This window comes from Columba livia, chromosome 2, assembly GCF_036013475.1.
Source record: "Columba livia isolate bColLiv1 breed racing homer chromosome 2, bColLiv1.pat.W.v2, whole genome shotgun sequence".
Classification (NCBI taxonomy): Eukaryota; Metazoa; Chordata; class Aves; order Columbiformes; family Columbidae; genus Columba; species Columba livia.
The window spans coordinates 45,671,334-45,691,053 of record NC_088603.1 but is presented as its reverse complement, the minus strand read 5'-3'; the positions used below and the strand labels follow the sequence as shown (position 1 = coordinate 45,691,053).

Genomic DNA, 19,720 nt, shown 5'->3' with positions numbered 1-19,720 from the left:
CTGTAACAGATAAGTCCCAGATGCCAGTAACGATTACCGTCGTCCCCTCTCTTGCCCCCAGCAAACTGTAATAGTGCTCACTTAACTTAGCAAGATAGTCACTTCACATCTCTTACCATCATCACAGAGACATTATCTGTTTCTCTTCAGCCTTATTGACACTGTTTCAGTGTTGATATTTCCATTTCTGATGTTACATCAGTTTGTGTCCCACTGGCTAACTCACTAGCACACATCCTATTTGCTTTAGACAAAACTAGTCTATATATAACTTCAGCTCCAGCTTTATGTACTTTTCTTTCATTCCTGAAGCTCGCTGTCCTCCAGTTCAACCTATACTCACAGCTGCCACTAGCAAATAATACAACCCACAGGTGTTCTTGTATCCTTTTATCAAATGCTGCACTATTTTGGCTCACAATGTTCTCCAGAGTCTCTGTATGGTCATGTTTTGTTTCCTGAGAATTCAGTTTTTGCGCTCTGCGTGCCCTTCTGTGTTAGATCTCCTTACTCATAGTTGTCATTATCTAGTACCTCCACAGTACTGGACACAACCTTCATAAATTTCATAAACCGGTCTGGGTGTTTTCCTCTGTTTTGCAGATTACAATTGATTGATATAACTGGTCTGTTTTGTGCTCTATAGTAATAATCTTTCTCTGATTGCATCGTCTCAGATCCCAGTCAGTGTATGGCAGTTCACCAGGGCACTACATTATCTCCCCTGATGGAAAAAGCTGGTGCCTCAGTTTGCATTTTCATTCTTCCAAAACCAAAACCAAACCTCTCCCCCTCACTTGTCTTTCTTTGGTTGATGTCATGGAGGGTGAAGTATGCCTCTGAAGTCTGAGAAGTTGATTGATTCAGAATGCAAGAAAAAAAAATCCCATGACTGTTCATTTTTGCTGGTGCCCACTGTCTGCATAAAAAGGCTTTTTCAGATTGGCCTCTGCTTTTCCAGAGAATGTTAGCTGTGGTGGCATTTTTAGCTGTGACATTTTCCCCACTCAGAATATTTTCTTAGTCCATTATACTCCGTGTATCATCTGCCACACAATAGTCACACGCTGCCAAGAAGCTTGGCCGCAGTCTGCTTTATTCAGAGGACGAGCCCCGATTGCTTCACCTGGCACGTGAGCCACCACATAGCACGGCATCCCAACTGCTTGTGCCACAATATCCCAGGGGTACAACACTCCACCACAGTCCCAGAGGCAGCTGTGACCACCGATTAGTTCCAACACAGAGCAGTCGTGCTACCATTCAACTTCTGTGAAGAGAGGAGGGAGCAACCACTCTGTAGGTCCTCAGGATGCCTTTCGTTCCCAGTTTCACGCTGGTAACGTGGCAGAAAGGAAGGGGCTGTGAGGCTGGGAGCTGAGCAAAGCACTGCACATCCAGGATACAAATTGTTTGAGTCATTCTGCTGTTCTGGCTGGTGCTAGGGAGTGCTGGAGGTGTGGGGAGCAGGAAGGCTGGGGTTGTGGTGTTGTCTCTAGCTGTGTATTTCACGCAGCCTCAGAAAGTACGTGCCAGGATGGTCCAACCTGTTGAAAAAAGGGCAGGTGCCAGTTTCAGTACCCCTCTTGTGGGCTGTATGGCTGTTGGTTCTGAGCACCTGGCTTGTTGCAAGCACTGTAGAAAGCAAGCATCCAGTCTCATCCTTCTCCCTTCTGAGTTGGCCATGGCACCTCTAAGCCGCAGGCAGTGACACAGAAACACCAACAGAAACACCACAGTCCACTCAACATCCCTGCTCCACTGCTCTTTCAGCATCTACTGAAAAGAGATGCCAAGGCTGAACACAATCCTGACCTAAATGGGGAAACTTCACAGTCCCATGGCTCAGTGACACCCCAGCAGCCTGTGTGAACCAGAAAGGGAAGAAGACTTCTTGTTGTGCCCAACTACACCAGTACACTCTCAGCTGGCACGGGGTCTGCTGCTCTCTCAGCCTGTGCAGGCTCATTAATGTTGACATGACAATGACACATTTTGATCACTGGCTATTTAGAGAGAAAATGGTAGGCCAGATTCTTTTACACTGTGGAAATGAGGACAAGCTTGGTAGACTGGGAAGGAAGAGTAATGTGCTGGGACTCCAGTACCACACTATTAATAATCACTTGTAAACCCCTGTTGCGGTTCCCTCTCATTGCCCAAAGTAACCTTTTCCTGAAATGCCTCAAGACCAAACCCATGGGATGCTGTGGTCCCTTCATGGAAGTCAGTCAGCATCTTGTAGGGTCAGGCCCTTGGCAATAAATAAGAAGGCTCTGAGCAAGAAAGACTTAATAGGTAGGCATACTGTGCTTGGAGAGTGGCGCTGCCTGTGGGACAGAGTCCTTTGTGACACTTCTCCCGGGCTGAACACACCAGTTAGTCCCACTCACCGCTGCCCTGGTTAGCTGGAAAAAGCAGCTCTCAGTGTGCTCCATTTCTGCCTGTCATCCCATTGCTGGATCTAGGATACAGCCTCTGTGCTTTGCTCGGTGACAGGTTTCACTCCAAGAAGCCTTTCATGGAGCTCCTCCTTTTGGGGTTGGCAGATCCCACTCATTTGCACAAAAAGCAGGGGTAAGCTAGTCCTAAATAAAAAAAAAAAAGGAAAAGTGTAAGAAAGACAAGGAAAGGAGCTGCGTTTCTACAAATTGGTTTCTGCACTGGCAGATAATTAGCATGTACACTAATTCAAATATTTAATATCCAAAAGAATTACTGTTGCATAAAATGCAGTTGAGGCAGTTTTACATGTAGCTTATTAATACTGTCTTGCTAATGGATTATACTAAACGCACAATATTTAAAGTGAGATATAAAGCCAGCAAGTTGTAAATGTAATTTTGTTCTATTCTTCCTCTTCCCTTTGAAATGATGCAGGCTTGCTGGAGACAAAATGAGGATTACTAGAGAAGGAAAGACTGTAAAATGGCAAACTAAACTACAATCCAGTTCACACAGTAACTAATGAGAGAGAACAGCCTCGCTGGTCATGTGCATCTTATGCAGCTCAGCTTGAACAGCTGCTCAAGTGGAGAGCAACTCATCTATAAAATAAAAGATGTGGGACAAAACCAGGAGCAATTCATATAAACAGAAATCGGTCTACTATTTGAGGAGTTAAAAAAAACATTGAATTAAGGCACCGCATTTTGAAATTGGTATCTTAAGTCACTGCAGTTTCTAAGGCAACAGTTTAGTGAGACTCATATTAAACAGAAACAAACTGCAAGTTGGCAATGCAACAAATTATTGCCTCATGGGTAGAGGCAATTAGGATCCCAGCTGCCATTAACAGTAATAGTATTTCACCTTACTCTCCCTCATATTGTGCTAAGAACATTCCCTCTAAATAATAAGTATCTCTGAGATGCAACCTTATTTTCTTTTAAAAAACTTTTGTTTTCTTTCTTCAAGATCCAAGAGCTATTTAAGTAGACAAAAAGATGACTTAATTGCACATAAGACTCAAGCTGTCTTGTCTATACTTAATAATTCCCAGCTCTTCCTACCACTGTGTTAAAGACAATTTAGTGCTAGGGTTAAAAGGAAGGTAGCACTGGTTAGTGGCTAGTGCCCTCTTGTGAACAAAATCCCAAACACCCTGCTTCACCCTTTTTAGTCAAACTGTACCTGTGCAGCAGGGCAGAGGAAAAAAAATAGACAACTTTTGCACAAATAAGTAACTTCATAATAAGAGTTCCATGTTTAGGCATAAAACATGAGATTAAGCCTCCAGCCAGGCTGGATAAGAGCTTGACAAAGTAGAGACAGTCTAGAGGGAAGAAAGTTACTTTACAGTCCAGCTGATAGCAGAAGCTATATCTTTTTCACTGCATTGCAAACAATACCTAATGTTATTCTTACTCCAGAAATACACATCATGTCAGCTGAAGACTTTGCTAACCAATGCTGACAGACACTTTTCTTCATTTTTTAGGTCAGTTTCTTTTTTGAAACCACGTTTCTTCTGTGCCTGGGCCTCAAACAGCCGTGCAAGAAAATATTGCACTAACATTTTCAAATATAAAGGGATTTATGCCATAAATCCAGCAGGCTGCCAAACACAGGGATCACCAACTCTCCAGCCTCCCTATGGACTCCATGAGAGTTGAATTTGCTCTGTTCTGAGCAGGAACAAACCAGAAAAACAGGAGAGATCAGGTGAAGAGCAGCACTGCCACTTCGCATAACATACAAATGTTTTTATTATAGTATCTGCTTCTGGCACTGTGCAATTGTAACTGAAACACTTCTGCTTCCAACAAAAATATTTATTTTGCATCCCTTATCAAGGCACTTTCATATCTTTTTCTCTCCTCACCCCTGAGTCTCATGGATTTTGAGTACTGACTTCATCAGTTTTTATGATCAGGACTGGCAGGATCCCTGGATCCTTCTTTCCCAACATCAAGGGTCATCAAGGGGGGGATACATTAGATCTCCCATCTTAAAGTGTGATTCCTTTTGCTATCGAGGAGTTGCTCTCAAGGAAGTGAGATGAAGTTTTCCTGTTGACTTTGACAGAAAAATCATCAGCCTTCTACCATGGCCATTTCTCATCTGGGAAAGTACTTCCCTGTGTTGCCCTTTTACACAATTCTTTCCTTTTCTAAGGATGCATTGAGGTCACCTCTTCATCTCCTAGACTTTGAAAAACTTGATGGTTGTAGCAGGAGGAAAAAATAGGAAGACTAAGAACTCACACTGAAAGCAGCTACTGGTTTCCAATGTACTATTTCTTTTTTCAATCCAAGCTCATTCTCTCCTCAGAAAGTGAGAAGCAAGGCTTGAAATCACCCAGGACTCCAACAGCAGGGTTGCGAATGGCACAAGTGTGGTGACAAGACATTGAGAAACCATGTTTTTCTTCATCAGAGCTATTATAATATCTCTCATTAATAGAGGATCTGCTCTGCAGCATGATAGCTTGTTACTTAGGTATTGAAAAAACAATTTCTTCAGTCTTGTTTTCATGGTAATTTAAAGTTGGGAAAAAATTAATCTCCATGTCATGTCACAAACAGGATAATGCCCTTTCTTCCCTTTCTTACTCATCTTGCATAATTGAATGGCTAGAGCACCCAGAACAATGTTGTCCCATTCCTGGGTTTTCAGACCTTGCCACAGCGAGCATGCAGTGTACACCTTTAAAGTGATTTGTTCAAAAGAATCCTCTTCAGATGACCCCGTATCTTAAACTTGATGTTTGGACACCATTCACCCTGATTACAGGGACTCTCCTGTAGTGCTGTACAATCTACCATTTCAGCACTTTATATGTATTATTTCCACCTCCTGTATATTCAACACATTCACCATAAAAATCAAGAGCTATAAAAACTTAGCTAAGTACAGATACAAGATGTTAAAGGCTCCAGGAAATGACAAATCAAGTGACAAAAGCAAATTTCACATACTGTACTCACGCCTTACTCATATTTATGACTCATACTTTACTCACATTTATGGCCATAGTCAACAGTAACTTATTTCCAACTCTCTACAGGGCTACATGAAACAAAACCATATAATCACAGCAACAGACAGTCACACTGCCGCTACCTGTGCTGCAAAAGTATTTGAGTATTCTGGGGGCAGAGCCTGGCATTGCACATCTTTGGCATTTAAAACCAAATAATGCCACTGTTGCAGCTGCAGTTTTAACTGCAGGCTTTTTGAGCATGCCAGGCACATTCTAGCTCCTCTAAATATTTGAAAGCTGTTTGTTTGGGTTTTTTTTAATGGGTATAATCTTTGAATTTTTATTGCAGCAGTACAAAATGCTGCCTGACATTGCCTTTCCCACCAAACAACAGGATAGCCTGGCTCATGAACAAACGGCATTGCTGCCAGCATTGACAAAGCAGTCTTGCTCCTTCAATTCATGAGTCCTTCACAAGGAGCTTTTATTTTCCAGAAGTGCTAATCCATCTTAAGAGCTGTCAGAACTGCAAAATCATTCTATGTCACTAAACTACTGTTGGTGACCAAATCAGATGAAGAGCTCCCATAAGAAGTTGTTTGTACGAATAAAGTATAAGCTGTGCATTATGGAATGATGGTAAAAGCTCTCAGTACCAGTTGACAAGCTTACCCTGTCTTAAGTGGGATCTTGAGAACGACACAGTCCTACTTTAAGAGACATATGCAGTTCATGTTTTGTAGTATTTTTCTTTGCCTTTAAGGTTCAGGTTTTTTGGTTTGGTTTTGGCTTTTAGTTTTTAACTCTAGTGGCTTGGAAAGGGCAGGCTAATATTTTGTGTTAAAGGGCAGGCTAATATTTTGTATAGAGGAAAGTATGTTTCTAAGAGGAAGACTTCTCCATATTTCTAAAATATATTCTGGCTCTGCATCAGCTTGATTGTTTCTGTTTACTTTGGAGTGGGTTCTTCACTCTTCTGAGTTTTATTCTAGCAGTCTTTCTCTTGGCCATTATGTCCTAGGCAAGTACAGATGAAGAATATACAGATTGATGCTGATCCTTAATTTATTAGCTGCTTTCAAAATCAAAGCCTGAAACTGTTTCTGGTAGTTGATCCAAAGCCGACAAAAGACTTACAGTGTTGGCACACACTGTGGGGCACAGGGTGTGCTACTGTATCAGGTGAAGGTGTCCTACATTTATGCAGTCCTAAAATTACATTTGGCCCTTTGAAGGCAACCATGAAGCTGATGTGGCCCCCAGGGAAAATGAGTTGGACACCCCTGGTCTAGAACATCTGCATATTCAACTTCCAGAAAGTGATTCACATTCATCCATACCAGAGGTGACAAACATAATGTTCCCTGGGGCCAGGTACTAAAGGACATTATAGAGCATCCTCAAAATCTGTGAAATCTGTGTTTAGGTATTAGGTGTTTAGGTATTTCAGCCAGCTGGTCACTGCTAAGTCTAAGAAGTTGTACAGGTTTCAGAACTTTCTGAAGGAAATTCAGAAAAAAGCATGGTAATAGTTTTGTGGCTTCTTCAAAGTATTTTTATGCTCCTATGAAATTTGCTTTACTAATAAAATTGGCAGAACAGAACATGTGCAGAAAACAACTCTCATTCCCCCGTCTCCTTTCATCCTGCTTTGATTACTCTGGTTTTAGCATCACAGCAACAGGTCTGGTATATTTAAAAGAAACAGGCTTCCATTAGATAATAAAAATTCCAATTAAATGTAATCTTTCACACAAAAGCCTGAAGTCAAAATTGGGGAAAAAAAAAAACCAAAAAAGTGTGTTAAATCCTTAAATTTCAGATGCACAACAATCCCATATGCATTAAGACATCATTACCACAGTGGTGCTCAACGATAGGATGAGGGGCAACGGGCACAGACTGAAACATGGGAAGTTCCATCTAAACACAAGGAGAAACTTCTTTACTTTGAGGGTGCCAGAGCACGGGAATAGGCTGCCCAGAGAGGTTGTGGAGTCTCCTTCTCTGGAGATACTCACAACCCGCCTGGACACATTCCTGTGTGATCTGCTCTGGGTGAACCTGCTTTAGCAGGTGGGTTGGACTAGATGATCTGTAGATGTCCCTTCCAACCCCAGCCATTCTGTGATTCTGTGAAGAGCAGCGTCTCTGCTATTCAAAATCTACTACAGAAATCGAAGGGTCCAGAGAAGTTGACCGTAGAAAAATACTCAGTGGAGCCTAGACAGCAGGCAGGTTACGATTTTTCTACCCTCTGATTTTTCCCTACAACTTCCCTCAGTTATTCCCATTCTAAGTCTCTGGATATTACAGGCACCAGAAACCTGAGCAGGAGGTTATATGGTGCATCTGGCTTAAAGAAGGATAAGACAGCACAGACACCCACGACAGGGAAGTCTGAAAAAGCACTGAAGTGATGGTGAAGTACAAAGCTTCTTACAAGTCAGGGGAGAAAAACAAACCTGGATTTATATTTTCAGTCACACAGCTGCCTTTCCACATCTTTCACTCCACATATTCTACAGGCATGTATTGGTTATACCAGTGTTTTTGGCAAAGACCTTCGAAAGCAACTCAGTTTTCCAAGGATGAGACCTAAGACTTGCTTGAAAAGCGGGTAAATGTTCCCAACCCATGATCATTTAAGTAGAGTTACAAAAAATCACTAGTCATTTGGGGAAAAAAACATAACATAACATAAAATATAATATCGCACACTCTTTTCCTTGTGCCCCTGTCTTCCCTGATTTCACAGCAGTGTTATGAATGGTGCACATCAGCCTGGAAAGTGGGACTGGAAAACGTTCTCCAATGGAATATCTTTCCTGCCTAATAGCTTTTATGTTTGCAAGCAATGCCCATGTTTGCCTCCCCACAGTACAGGTTCACCATCTGCCTTTGTTGTAATAAATGAATTCACATGACAAATACAGAGCGCAAACATACTAACATCCTGAACTTACTGCACCCAAGGGCCAGATGTTTTTGCAGAATGTGTAACTGGTAAATGTTTGCTTCCAAATGTTTGAAATGGCTCACAATCTTCCCTAATAACACACATAACCAGTGAAAAATTCATCATAGCTACACTATGGGAGGCAATAACCCGTAAACAAAGACTTATTTTCACTAACTCTATCTTAACACTATCTTTCCAATGTAAAATTCTGCTTCCCAGGTAGTCTTGCACATATTACTAATATTGCACACAATTAGATATCACCCTTCTGCCCCCTTAGTAACATTAGTCTAGTTTTGGAAAATACAAGCTTTCATTCACAAAATTCCATGTTTTTGATGAACAACTTATTCAATTGTGTGTCATCTCCAGCCTACGAAATTCAGAAAACTTTTTTTCCCCAGAAGCTTAAACATAATCTTACCTTTTTTCCTTCAAATGCTGATGCTCAACACTGATACCCTCTCCAAATATATACATATATTTCAATCAACTCTTCCAGTAAAACTCATCCTAATTGGTAATTTGTCTCAATGTATTCAGATCTATAAACTATACAACAGATCAAGAAAAAAACATCAGTTAGGCCTATAAATGACCTTTCAGATTTCATATACCAGTTTTCTTCTATGAGATAAAGGATGTATGTTTTACAGTTGGCTGCTGATGCTTACAGATTCTAGTTCCAGGTCCCGCTTTTGTAGAACTTGGTTTGCACGATCAACCATGGGGATAGTGTTGTATTAACTGCTTAAATATTCTGCCTTTGGGACCCAAGGAACCTTTTGGTACCTGAAAGATGCACAGAAATAGCCTTCCAGCTATCAAAGGAACCACACAGAACCTGCTGTGGTATCACTGCTTTAAAGTTCAAATAGATTATTCTCAGTAGCCTGTAATTCCAAGGAAAGAAAGCTTACCCATGCATACAGTATATGTACAACTCTTGTGGATTTCTGTCTAGTCTTAGCCTGCTGTCAAACACATTGGACAGTATCAACTGAATTTGACAGAATCATAAAGGATATGAAATATCAGAAGTCTCAAAGACATTCTATTTCTGTATATTTGATGAAAATAGCCAACAGGCAGACCTTACTCAAGCCCTCACTGAGGCACTGCCCCATTAACATGATCCCTTAATAAATGCTGTCTAATTCCAGTAGGAGACATCATGGAATCCCACACTGGAAAGTGACATTTAGGATTCCCTAACCATAAGGAAAAGCTTTAACTGGAGTTCATACTTTATTAAACTTCAGAGAATGTAATCTCAGCACAACAAACCATAAAATAAAATAAATACATTTGCTTTTCCTAGTCCCATAACTTCATTAATTATCTGCTTCTATTCTAAATATTGCTCACAACAGAGTGATAGCATGAAGTAACTTCCAACTTATGTTTGCCAGATAGAGCAGCTGGCTCAGCTTAAGGGAAACCAAAGGAAGGTCTTCTACAGACAACTGAGTCAGTCTCAGCAGCCCCTGTTGACTGAAGACAACTTAAAGATTCATCAAGCCATTTATTACAATCACAACATAACAGCTTGTTTCTGCAACATAAACATGATTCAGTTGCATGTATATTTTTTCCAAGTCCTTTTGACACTATTTACCCTGATATCCACATCTCCCTGAGGACAGTTCTTCAAGTAAGGATGCCAAGTACGGGTATCCTCAGCATGAGCTTACCTGAGCTTAGAAAGGCTGAGGGGTTGGGAGGGAGTTTATCCACTTAACTCAGCACTACAACAGCCACATGCACCCCATCGGTTATGTCTCACATGATGAGGCAAGGATTTCTTAAAGCTGACTCAACTTCCTCAAACTTTACCACAGTTACAAAAATTTGCAATGATTTAGAGTTCGCAGAAGCAGAAGCACAGAGACAACATAAAGCTTTCTGGCCATTTACCTCAAAATAACCTCTGCCTTATGACAACTATGGCTGAAGGCCTTTCTGACAGGGGCACTAATGCATGCTACTTTATTTTTCAGGTCTGACTAGAAGTGAGACCGAATGGGAAATAAAAAAATTAGAACCACTCCATTTAATGAGTTGCTATACAAAAAGTGACAGTAGTTCCTCAAGCGGAAACACACAGAAACACTGAAGCTACAGCTACAAAAAGCTGTATTATTGTTCAGGCAATAGTTCAGTGAAAAAAGGAAGTCAATGGCTGTCTGCAGCTACTGGGCTGACTCAAATCTTCCAGTTCATGTTTTTAATACTTGCCTACATTTCATTTCCTTTTTGGAGATGCTTACTTCCGTGCACTTGCCTCGGCATATGCTGACAATCATCTGCCAAAGTGACAAGGAGTCACTCAAGGGGATCCTTCAGCCTCATTTACGTGCTGTATAATCTAAAATGACCAAATGTTCAGTCTTGTAAGGGAACGTGGTGTTACAGGGTTCAAGCCCACTAAAACTCTACAGAGCTCAGACTACATGCAGTCATGGCAGAACTGGTGTACTAAAGATGAGTATTTGCTAATGAAAGCCACAAAATGATGACTCCTCAGGCTATAATCATGTTACCACTGTTACACCCATTTAAACATATTTTTTCATTTACTATAAACATTACTTGATATTTATTTCTAGTATGGCAGAAAGTAAGAATGGGTTGCACAGCAGGGGTCAGCAATGCATAAATCCATAAATCGTCAGGATGATACTCTCCACAAAAAAAAAAAGAAGACCCGTCAAGTAATAACTTTCCTCATAGAGTCATTAAGAGAACTGTGTGGCTTAATTTCTTTTTCCTCTGAAGCCAAAGTTTGATGATACAATAAATCCAGCTTTGGGGCCCATGGTATCAGACCAATAAAAGCTGTGGTGCCCTGACGCAAAGCAATGATCTGCTGCAAATGTATTCATAAATATATCAACTGAATAAGACCTCGGGCAGCTCCAATTTGCTCAAAAAATTATGACTGGTTAACTTTGTAACGTTAGGCTTTCTGCTGGAAAAGTTATTATTTCTTTATCTCCATGCACATGCAGCCAGTGTTAAAACTGCTGAAAAAAAAATCGTTATCACATCTTATGGCTAGTTTGTCATAAATGGAGGCAAATACTCAGTCTGGTCCATATCAGATGTGTATGACTGGGTCATCTAGCAACACACAAGTCCAGTGAAATGACAGCCCATCAATCACATACTAATACACACTGCAAGAGATGAAATACCTACTTAGAATAGGGCCACTCTCAAAGCCACAGGCTGCTCAAGTCCATTTCCAAGGATGGAGGTTACACAACTTCTCTGGACCCTTTCCCAAGTGTCTGACCACACCTTACATACAAAAAAAAAAAAAAAAATCCTAGTATTTCATTGGAATTTCCCTTATTGCAACTTGTGTACATTACACAAGAACAGCACAGCCCGTTGCACAAGTCATCGGATGCTTCTGAGCTTCCTCTGCTGCAAAGCAGCTGTTCAAAATCAGGTTAAAGATCCAGACATGTTTCTGAGATTGTATCATCCAAGAACAAAGAGGTTCTGCAGTGCAAAGCGCCAGGGCTGTTGAAGGGAAAGGATGAAGCTCCTTCAGGCAGTTAAGTCTGCAGCAGGATCTGAGCCACAGCATCAATATGGTGGCTTTCAGTGACAGGAACAGCAAAGACCAACAGCTTTCCTGAGACTGACAGAAGCGAATTAAGACCTCTGCTCAGGAAAGAAGCAGCTGACTAAACCTGATAAAAAATAAAGTACTTCTGGCTCACTGATTGCAGTGCCAAATGGGAAAATGACTTGCAAAACTTCAACTAGCTCTGCTCATCAAACGTAGAATATTTGAAATTATTAGGGATAAAGACAACCTGATCCTCTAACAACATTCTTCAAGTATGAAATCAGATAAATCATGATCTTATTTTGAATACAAACATTTGTTTACAGACCTAAATTCCAAGCACTTTTTAAAATATATCATTATTAAAATACCAAAGCAGCTTACATTGTACCAATCACTGAGTCTGTTTCATTCCTGTTTCTGAGAAATTATACTCAGAAGTCATTCAAGTACTGAAAGCAGATGAAATACTGTAACTTTAACAGGCCACAAAAACCAAAAGTGACAGGAAACACAGGATACTTATTTTAAAAATAATTTTTAATAAAAATTGAAACAACAATTATGATAATAAGTAATGAAAACTAGTGCTTAAAATTAACCATATTTAGTGTGCTTTACCTGATCCTCCAACAATGCTGCACAGGATTTACTTTGGAAGCAGGAAAACAGATATTCAACAGGTTGTCTGCATCACTAACCCATTTTAAATTCGAAATAGAAAGAGCATTCATATTTCGTATCTGATGATGAAAACCAACAAGAGGTACTGGATGCAGTCATAGCTGGTTTACCAAAGAGATGAGCACACATAAGGAAAAATTACGTGCTAGCTTCCATTTCAAAGGGGCGATGCTGTTGCCAATCAGCAAGAACTTATGTCTTGTTGAAAGGCTTTTGAAATTTGCTTTGAAGAAAAACTCTCGGAACACGCAAGTCTTCTTTCCTATTCACTGTTTCACGCTGCACATATTCATTGACCACTTGCTCATATCCCTCAGCCTTGAAAAGCTGAGACAAGAACTCTGAAAGAGAATTTTAAAAAATAAGATGAAATATTATGCTTAAGCTATTTTAAAAACACTAGTCAGCATTTATATAAGCATATGTTCTTATGTGTTACAGCATGAAGATCACACAGGCCTTCAGATTTCAAGCTGTCCTGTGCAGGCAGACTGCTGAATAAAAATCAATACATATCTCCATTAGAAACACCAACCTAAGCAAAACAGCTTGCAAAACTGGGGCTTAAGCTAATTACTCAGTTTAATTTCCAGAACTTGCCACATCTCTTATTTTTATTGAGCCATGTCATTGTCCTTGTGCCTGACTCCAGTGCATTTTCACTTTGTGCAGCTGACCTTTGCTAGCTGAACACATCACTTATTTCAAATATTTCAAAGGTAATCCAGTCTTGTATCTTGGCTGACAGCAAGTTGAACATGAGCCAAGAGTGTGCCCTGGCAGTCAAGAGGGCAACTGTGTCCTGGGTCCATTAAGCACAGCATCACCAGCTGGGCCAGGGAGGTGACTGTCCCACTCTGCTCTGCACTGGTGCAGCCTCACCTGGAGCTCTGTGTGCAGTTCTGGGCAACACAGCATAAAAAAAGATTAAAAGCTACTGCAGAGTGTCCAGAACAGGACTAGGAAGTTGGTGAAGGGTTTGGAGAGGGAGCCGTATGAAGAGCGGCTGAAGTCACTTGGTTTGTTCAGCTTGGAGGAGATTAAGAGGAGACCTCATGGCAGCTACAGCTTCCTCACAAGGTGGGGAGGAAGGGCAAGCACCGAACTCTTTTCCTTAGCAATCAACAACAGAACCCGAGGGAATGGCAGGAAGATGTGCCAGGGGAGGTTTAGGTTGGACATTAGGAAAAGGTTCTTCCCCCAGAGGGTGGTGGAGCACTGGAACAGGCTCCCCAGGGAGGTGTCACAGCCCCAAACCTGACAGTGTTCAAGAAGCGTTTGGACAATGCCCTCAGACACATGGTGTGAATTTGGAGGTTTTCCTATGCAGGGACAGGAGTTGGAATCGATGATCCTTGTGGATGCCTTCCAACTCAGGACATTCTATGATCTTTGCTGAAGGAAGAATACCACCCCTCTATGATACCGGACATTCACACACCATTGCTCAGCAGAGAAATGGACAAAATGGCAAAGTGGTTATGGTCTCCAGGCGGGTTTTGAATGTCTCCAGAGAAGGAGACTCCACAACCTCCCTGGGCAGCCTGTTCCAGTGCTCTGGCACCCTCACTGTGAAGAAGTTTCTTCTCAAATTTAAATGGAACCTCCTGTGTTCCAGTTTATACCCATTGCCCCGTGTCTTATCATCGGTTGTCACCAAGAAGAGCCTGGATCCATCCTCGTGACACTCACCCTTTACATGTTTATAAACATGAATGAGGTCACCCCTCAGTCTCCTCCAAGCTAAACAGACCCAGCTCCTTCAGCCTTTCCTCATAAGGGAAATGCTCCCTTAGGGAAGGGAGAAGTACCTCACAAACAGGGTGAGCTATGTAGCAGAGAGGGCTGCTCATCCAATTGATTTATCATGTTAATTAAAAATCATCACTTTTCCTTTCTTGCACCTTGTTTCATTTACTCGGGGAGTAATTTCACTATGAAGTTAAGCCATTCTACACTTGTGCTACATTTTTTCACTGCTCAGGAGGATGAGCTTGATGAAATGGCTGATCAGGTGGGTACAGGAACCTCAGCCCTAGAAGAGGTGGGAAGATGAGACCACCCACTTTGGCAGTAGTGCAGGCTTAGATCAATTTAAGCCCGTCACGAAGCCATATGCACTGGTTGTAAACATGTGTTCATGTAAAATGGGGGACCCACATCAATGAAATATAAATAAACTGCACTTAATTGTGGACCTATTGCAACCTCATTGTGAGGAAGCTGCACATATTTCATAATACAAAATTACAATCATGCATTCCTCCACAAATTTAATATTATTTCAAACAGAGGAAGAATGGATTATTTTATTTTCCACGGAAGAAACTCAGTGTTATTATCTGAGGCCAAACATGTTATAAAAAGCATTGTTCAAATCATCCCGTGCAGCATTACTTGGTATACCAGTGCAGTGCTAAACAAATTAAAAATAGCACGGGTTGCAAACTGTGTGGAAATCATGGGGAGTCATGTTTCTAGTAACAAGAGAATTCTGAAGCATTAAGCAATATTTCTATGAAAACCAGTGAGAAGAATGAGATCATAATGGTTAAAAACGGGAGCAGAGGTGGTCCATGAGACACTCACTGACCAGCCCAAGGCAAAGCAATTGCTAACACGAGCAATACAAAATAAATTCTCTGTTTTTCTTGCCTTCCTTCTTCTTCTTCCTCCCTACCTCAATTCCTTCCCCAAAGCAAACATGCATACTAGCAAGGAATTTATCATTCAGAAACAATTCTAATACATAATAAAAATGGGATTTAAAATGCCACAGCTAGGTCAGTGTCTTATTTGTTCCTTTAGCATCCATTCCCTTTGTAGGATCTAATTGTTTAAGCAGAACTAAAGACCACTCCATAAATAACAGTTCTAGAAATGCTTCAATGAAGCTGTAGCACAGCCTGCATTATTTTAGATTTCATCATTGTCCTATAAAGAATAGAGAGAGCTCAGACAAGATTAATGGTTTTTATATATCAGAAGCAATTAGGTAATATGTTATGTCATAAAATATGAATAACATTTACTTGGCTTCAAATCGGTCTCTTCAGTGGCTGTATTTTGCTTTAGACTAAGAACAAAGAGCCCCACAGAAATAAACACACAGCTCTTCTTACACAATGTCCTATAATTGACAGAGGAAAACGATGGTTCACTGAAGTTTAGCATGAGGAATTGGGAGTTAGAAGATGAGCTATAATCCCAACTCATTGTGAGAGTCTAAGCAAATTCCTTCACATCTCCACCAGTAAACTGCAATAATTACCTTCCTTCCTAAAGCATTATGAGCACTGAACGAAGAACTGTTTAAATTCTGTATCATGTGGAAATGTTTTTTGCATTATCTTTACTAAAAAAACTCCAGAAGACAGAGTGACCACGGCTAGTCAGTGCTATCTCAGCAGGATTTGTGCACAAGCTTCTCAGTGCTGTAGTCATGGTTCTGCTTTAGAAGTCACTGACTCCTTCAGTAGATCCCATCTTGCACTCCAGGAGGAGTCTTGCAAAAAGAACAGTGCCAAAATAACTGCTTAGTTGCTTCATGAAGATGATCAATTCTGTTACTGAACACTAGTCTTTTCCCATAGATAACAAACCTGAATTAAATTCAGCAAAATCAGGAACTGCTGCTCTGGGAACACTATAGCACACACAAAAGCTCATAAACAAGAAAATGCTCCAAAAAGTCCTGTCAGTCCAAATATCCTCTTCCTCCCCAAAAAGGACAGCAAATAAAGTACACCATGATTTAACAGCTCATCTGTGTAAAACAAAACTTCCATGGGCTTGGTGGCAATTCCTTCAAGCAAGTTTAAACAGAAGATTCACAGAAAAGAAAGCACTCTACAGTATGTCTTACTCTTACCTTCAGTAAAAAAATACGATCTTGTCCCATCTTGCCTAACATAAAAGTTTTCTCCAAGTTTGCTGCCAGATTTAAATCTGAGCATTGCGTGATCATACAGTCCATAGTCTCTGAACAAGACACACTTGCCTGGTCTTAATACCTGTCACATAATATACATATGCTTTAATAAGCTACATGGAATTGGCCATATATATATTTATTTATTTGTGTACATATACAGACACATACACATATAACTAAGACAAGGTATGCTAACACATTGAATACAGAAGTGATTTATAGATTTAGTTAATTCCCTGTGCAACAAAAATGTTGTATATAAACTGGATTGTCCACCCTTAAAAATGCTTCCCCATGAAGAGCAGACTACGAATAATTTTAAGATACCTGTGTGAGTGCTGATCAGCTAAAAAAGCTTTTTGGAACACTCTTCAAATACAGAGGAAAGAAGAAAATATACAGTTTAACAATAAAAATTAAGTTCTAACAGGGCATTTTCTTTGTTGGGTAGTATATACTCTAGCATCTGACTTTGCTTAATGATTAACAATAACATTTAGAATACCATGACATTTCTTTTTTCCACATGGTAAAGAAAACAAGCCATAAAGGGTTTGAAATTTAGAAATACATGGTCAGTGGCCATACTGACTTTAGACATTTGATGCACACGAATTTCCTGCCTCATCAAGTACCAGTTGTACTTGTTAGAGAAGAAAAAGAGTACTTGTCACTTGCAAATTGATGCAGAAGCCTACAAGTGAGTTAAATGAGCCAGGCATCTCCAGAGATAAAATAATAATTAGCCTTTAATGTGCATGAGCTAAGAATGAATCCTGACTTCAGAAAACAGCTGGAGATATACCAAAAAAACCTAACATTTCCTTTCAAACTACTAATGATAAAACAAACAAGATATCTGATAATACAAAACCCCAAATACACACATATGTATAAATAAAAATATGTTGACTATTTCCCTCTGCAGTCAATATATGACATCTCAGGGAAATTCAGAACAATCACAATTCAGATTGTTTAAACCACCCTTTGGATGGGCCTGTCCTGGTCTATCAACTAACAAAGGCAGCCCAGGGAAATGAATCTCTCTAGGTTAATGTTGATCTCCGAACACCCACTTCCAAATCACCACAGCTCAAGTGTGTTTAATAATAACAATAACATCCTAACTGCAAGTCACTGTATCTTCTGAAAGTCAATTTTGGTTCACTGTCATTCACTTCTTATCAACACAGATGTTTCTGCAAGCCAAGAACATTATTTGTAGCATACAACCTAGGAGCCCAAGTCACAGGTTCAAAATACCTTGTTATGCTGATGGTATGCATTAGAGCAGAATCCAAACAACCTCACAATACCAAGAGAGAAAAAAAATAAACAGAACATTGTAAAACATATTTCAGTCCCTTAAACTAGATGAACTAACTAAATACATCCCTGGAATTTAGTATTAAAGATCATAATTGCAAGAGGGGTTATTTTCTCAGGAAAAAAAAAATACTTTCAAGCTAAACAGAAGTGCTTTAAAGGCTGCAAAATCAGCTAGTTTTACCTTGTAAATGTTCTTCAAGACAAGATGCATTTTGTCAGGATGAATGGCAGAAAGCACAAATATAAGCATAACGACATCCACAGAATCTGCTGGTATATTTTCTAGAAGATCATCTTTGGTAAGGTCACATTGGAATACTTTGCATCTTTCAGTACTGTATAAGGCATTTTTCTAGGGAAATGAAAAGAGCAGGCTTTCAATGAAAATTAGCAGCATTTGTTATTGGAAAAAGTAAAGAAGTTGTAAAACTAACAAGTAGAGCAACACAAAACATGGGGGCAAAAGAACATTAACTTCCAACAGGTGACTAAAGCAATCAGAAATTCTTTGCTGCAAACTCAATAGGGAAACTACAACTATTAGAATAGTCTATTCTCTGGAATTTGAGAAGGAATGTGTGTTAAGACAGTTCAGAAAACATTTCAGTTTCATCCCTGTTTCCACTCTTTAAAAATAAATATTCTTAAAAGAAATTCTGTGTTACAGGGTGATCAAAGCACAGCTCTTGAGCTACAAATAGACTGGAAGGAGTTCAGGTTCATGTCACGTAACCTGCAGCTGGGCTGTTCTACCCCACCGTTTCACTGGATAAAAGGAAACCCGGTCTTGGCAAGAAATAAGTTCAGCAAAAGCTGTGACAGTACACACCACTAATTCATCCAAAATCCAGCGTACACACTCAGCTCAAACTCATCTTGCACTGCAGATGTGGCACCCCAGGGAGCTGCTGTCCTCTCATGTTTGTATTTCTTCCCATCTTTCCCATGAGATCTGCAGTATGTGTCTTGTGGCTCTTGGTCACAAACGTCTCACGAGAGAATGCTTTCAAATAACAGATATATAGAATTTACCTGTGATTACAAACTTAATAAATGAGGAGACTTTTAAAGGCCAAAGCCCCCACCAGCCTTGCTGGAAAACTTAAATTTGGACTGCAGTACCGCTTACCTATGAATAAGTATAAACATACCTATTTCTAATCAGGATACAAATTTCCTTAACAATAACTTTCATGGCTCTGTTTTCAAGATTCTCCTCAGGACTCCCTCTGCCCCACAAATATCAAGGGCAAGCTTCCATCCCAAACACATTTTGCTTGTACTGCACAGCCGGCAGAGACAGAGCACCTCACCCAAAAAACCAGTGTCTTCACAAATAATTCAAGTAAAGTAATATGCACATACTACCATAATGCTATAATTTGATGCTGAAAAAATAGGCCTTGAGCAATGATTCATTCACCTTCTTGCATAGGAGCTCCACTGCAATGGATCAGTCTCCATTTTTTAGCAAAAGCTATTCTACCCTTCTTACAAAAAGAAAGGCAAGAGAAGTCTGTTGTTCCAGTCACTTGTAATTTCAGAAGCTTCATAAGACACTCTAAATGAAATTTCAAACATCACACCAACCTTCACATACTCAACAGCTCTAGGAGAGAAATCACAGGCATATGCAAAAATATTCAGATCTTCTTCTAAGAGTGGAAACAAGCAGTTCCCAACCCCGCAGCCTGCTTCCAGAATGGTCAGTTTCTGATCTGCAAACTGGGGAGGAAGAAATCCAAGACAAAGCACATCATTTTTGTTTTCCTCATGGTATGACCAGAGACACTGTTCTAT

The 19,720-nt window shown here is 40.2% G+C and overlaps 1 protein-coding gene across 12 annotated transcripts in view; it reads right to left on the bottom strand.

Annotated features, from left to right (window-relative positions):
- Positions 1-247: 247 nt before the first annotated feature.
- Positions 248-19,720, bottom strand: part of METTL6 (methyltransferase 6, tRNA N3-cytidine) — a 22,571-nt gene continuing 3,098 nt past the window's right edge. For 7 of the 12 annotated variants that reach the window (XM_065051672.1, XM_021298677.2, XM_065051670.1 and 4 more), the window contains 4 exons: positions 19,511-19,645; positions 18,102-18,272; positions 16,526-16,667; positions 12,493-12,995 (listed from right to left, as the gene is read on the bottom strand). In XM_065051672.1, coding sequence (XP_064907744.1) covers positions 12,847-12,995; positions 16,526-16,667; positions 18,102-18,272; positions 19,511-19,645 — 597 coding nt within the window. In that variant the 3' untranslated portion in view covers positions 12,493-12,846. Of the gene's footprint in view, positions 1,548-2,393; positions 2,589-8,811; positions 8,940-9,892; positions 11,691-12,492; positions 12,996-16,525; positions 16,668-18,101; positions 18,273-19,510; positions 19,646-19,720 lie in introns of those variants that run through there. The other 5 variants (XM_065051674.1, XM_065051673.1, XR_010470151.1 and 2 more) reach the window with 4 other exon arrangements.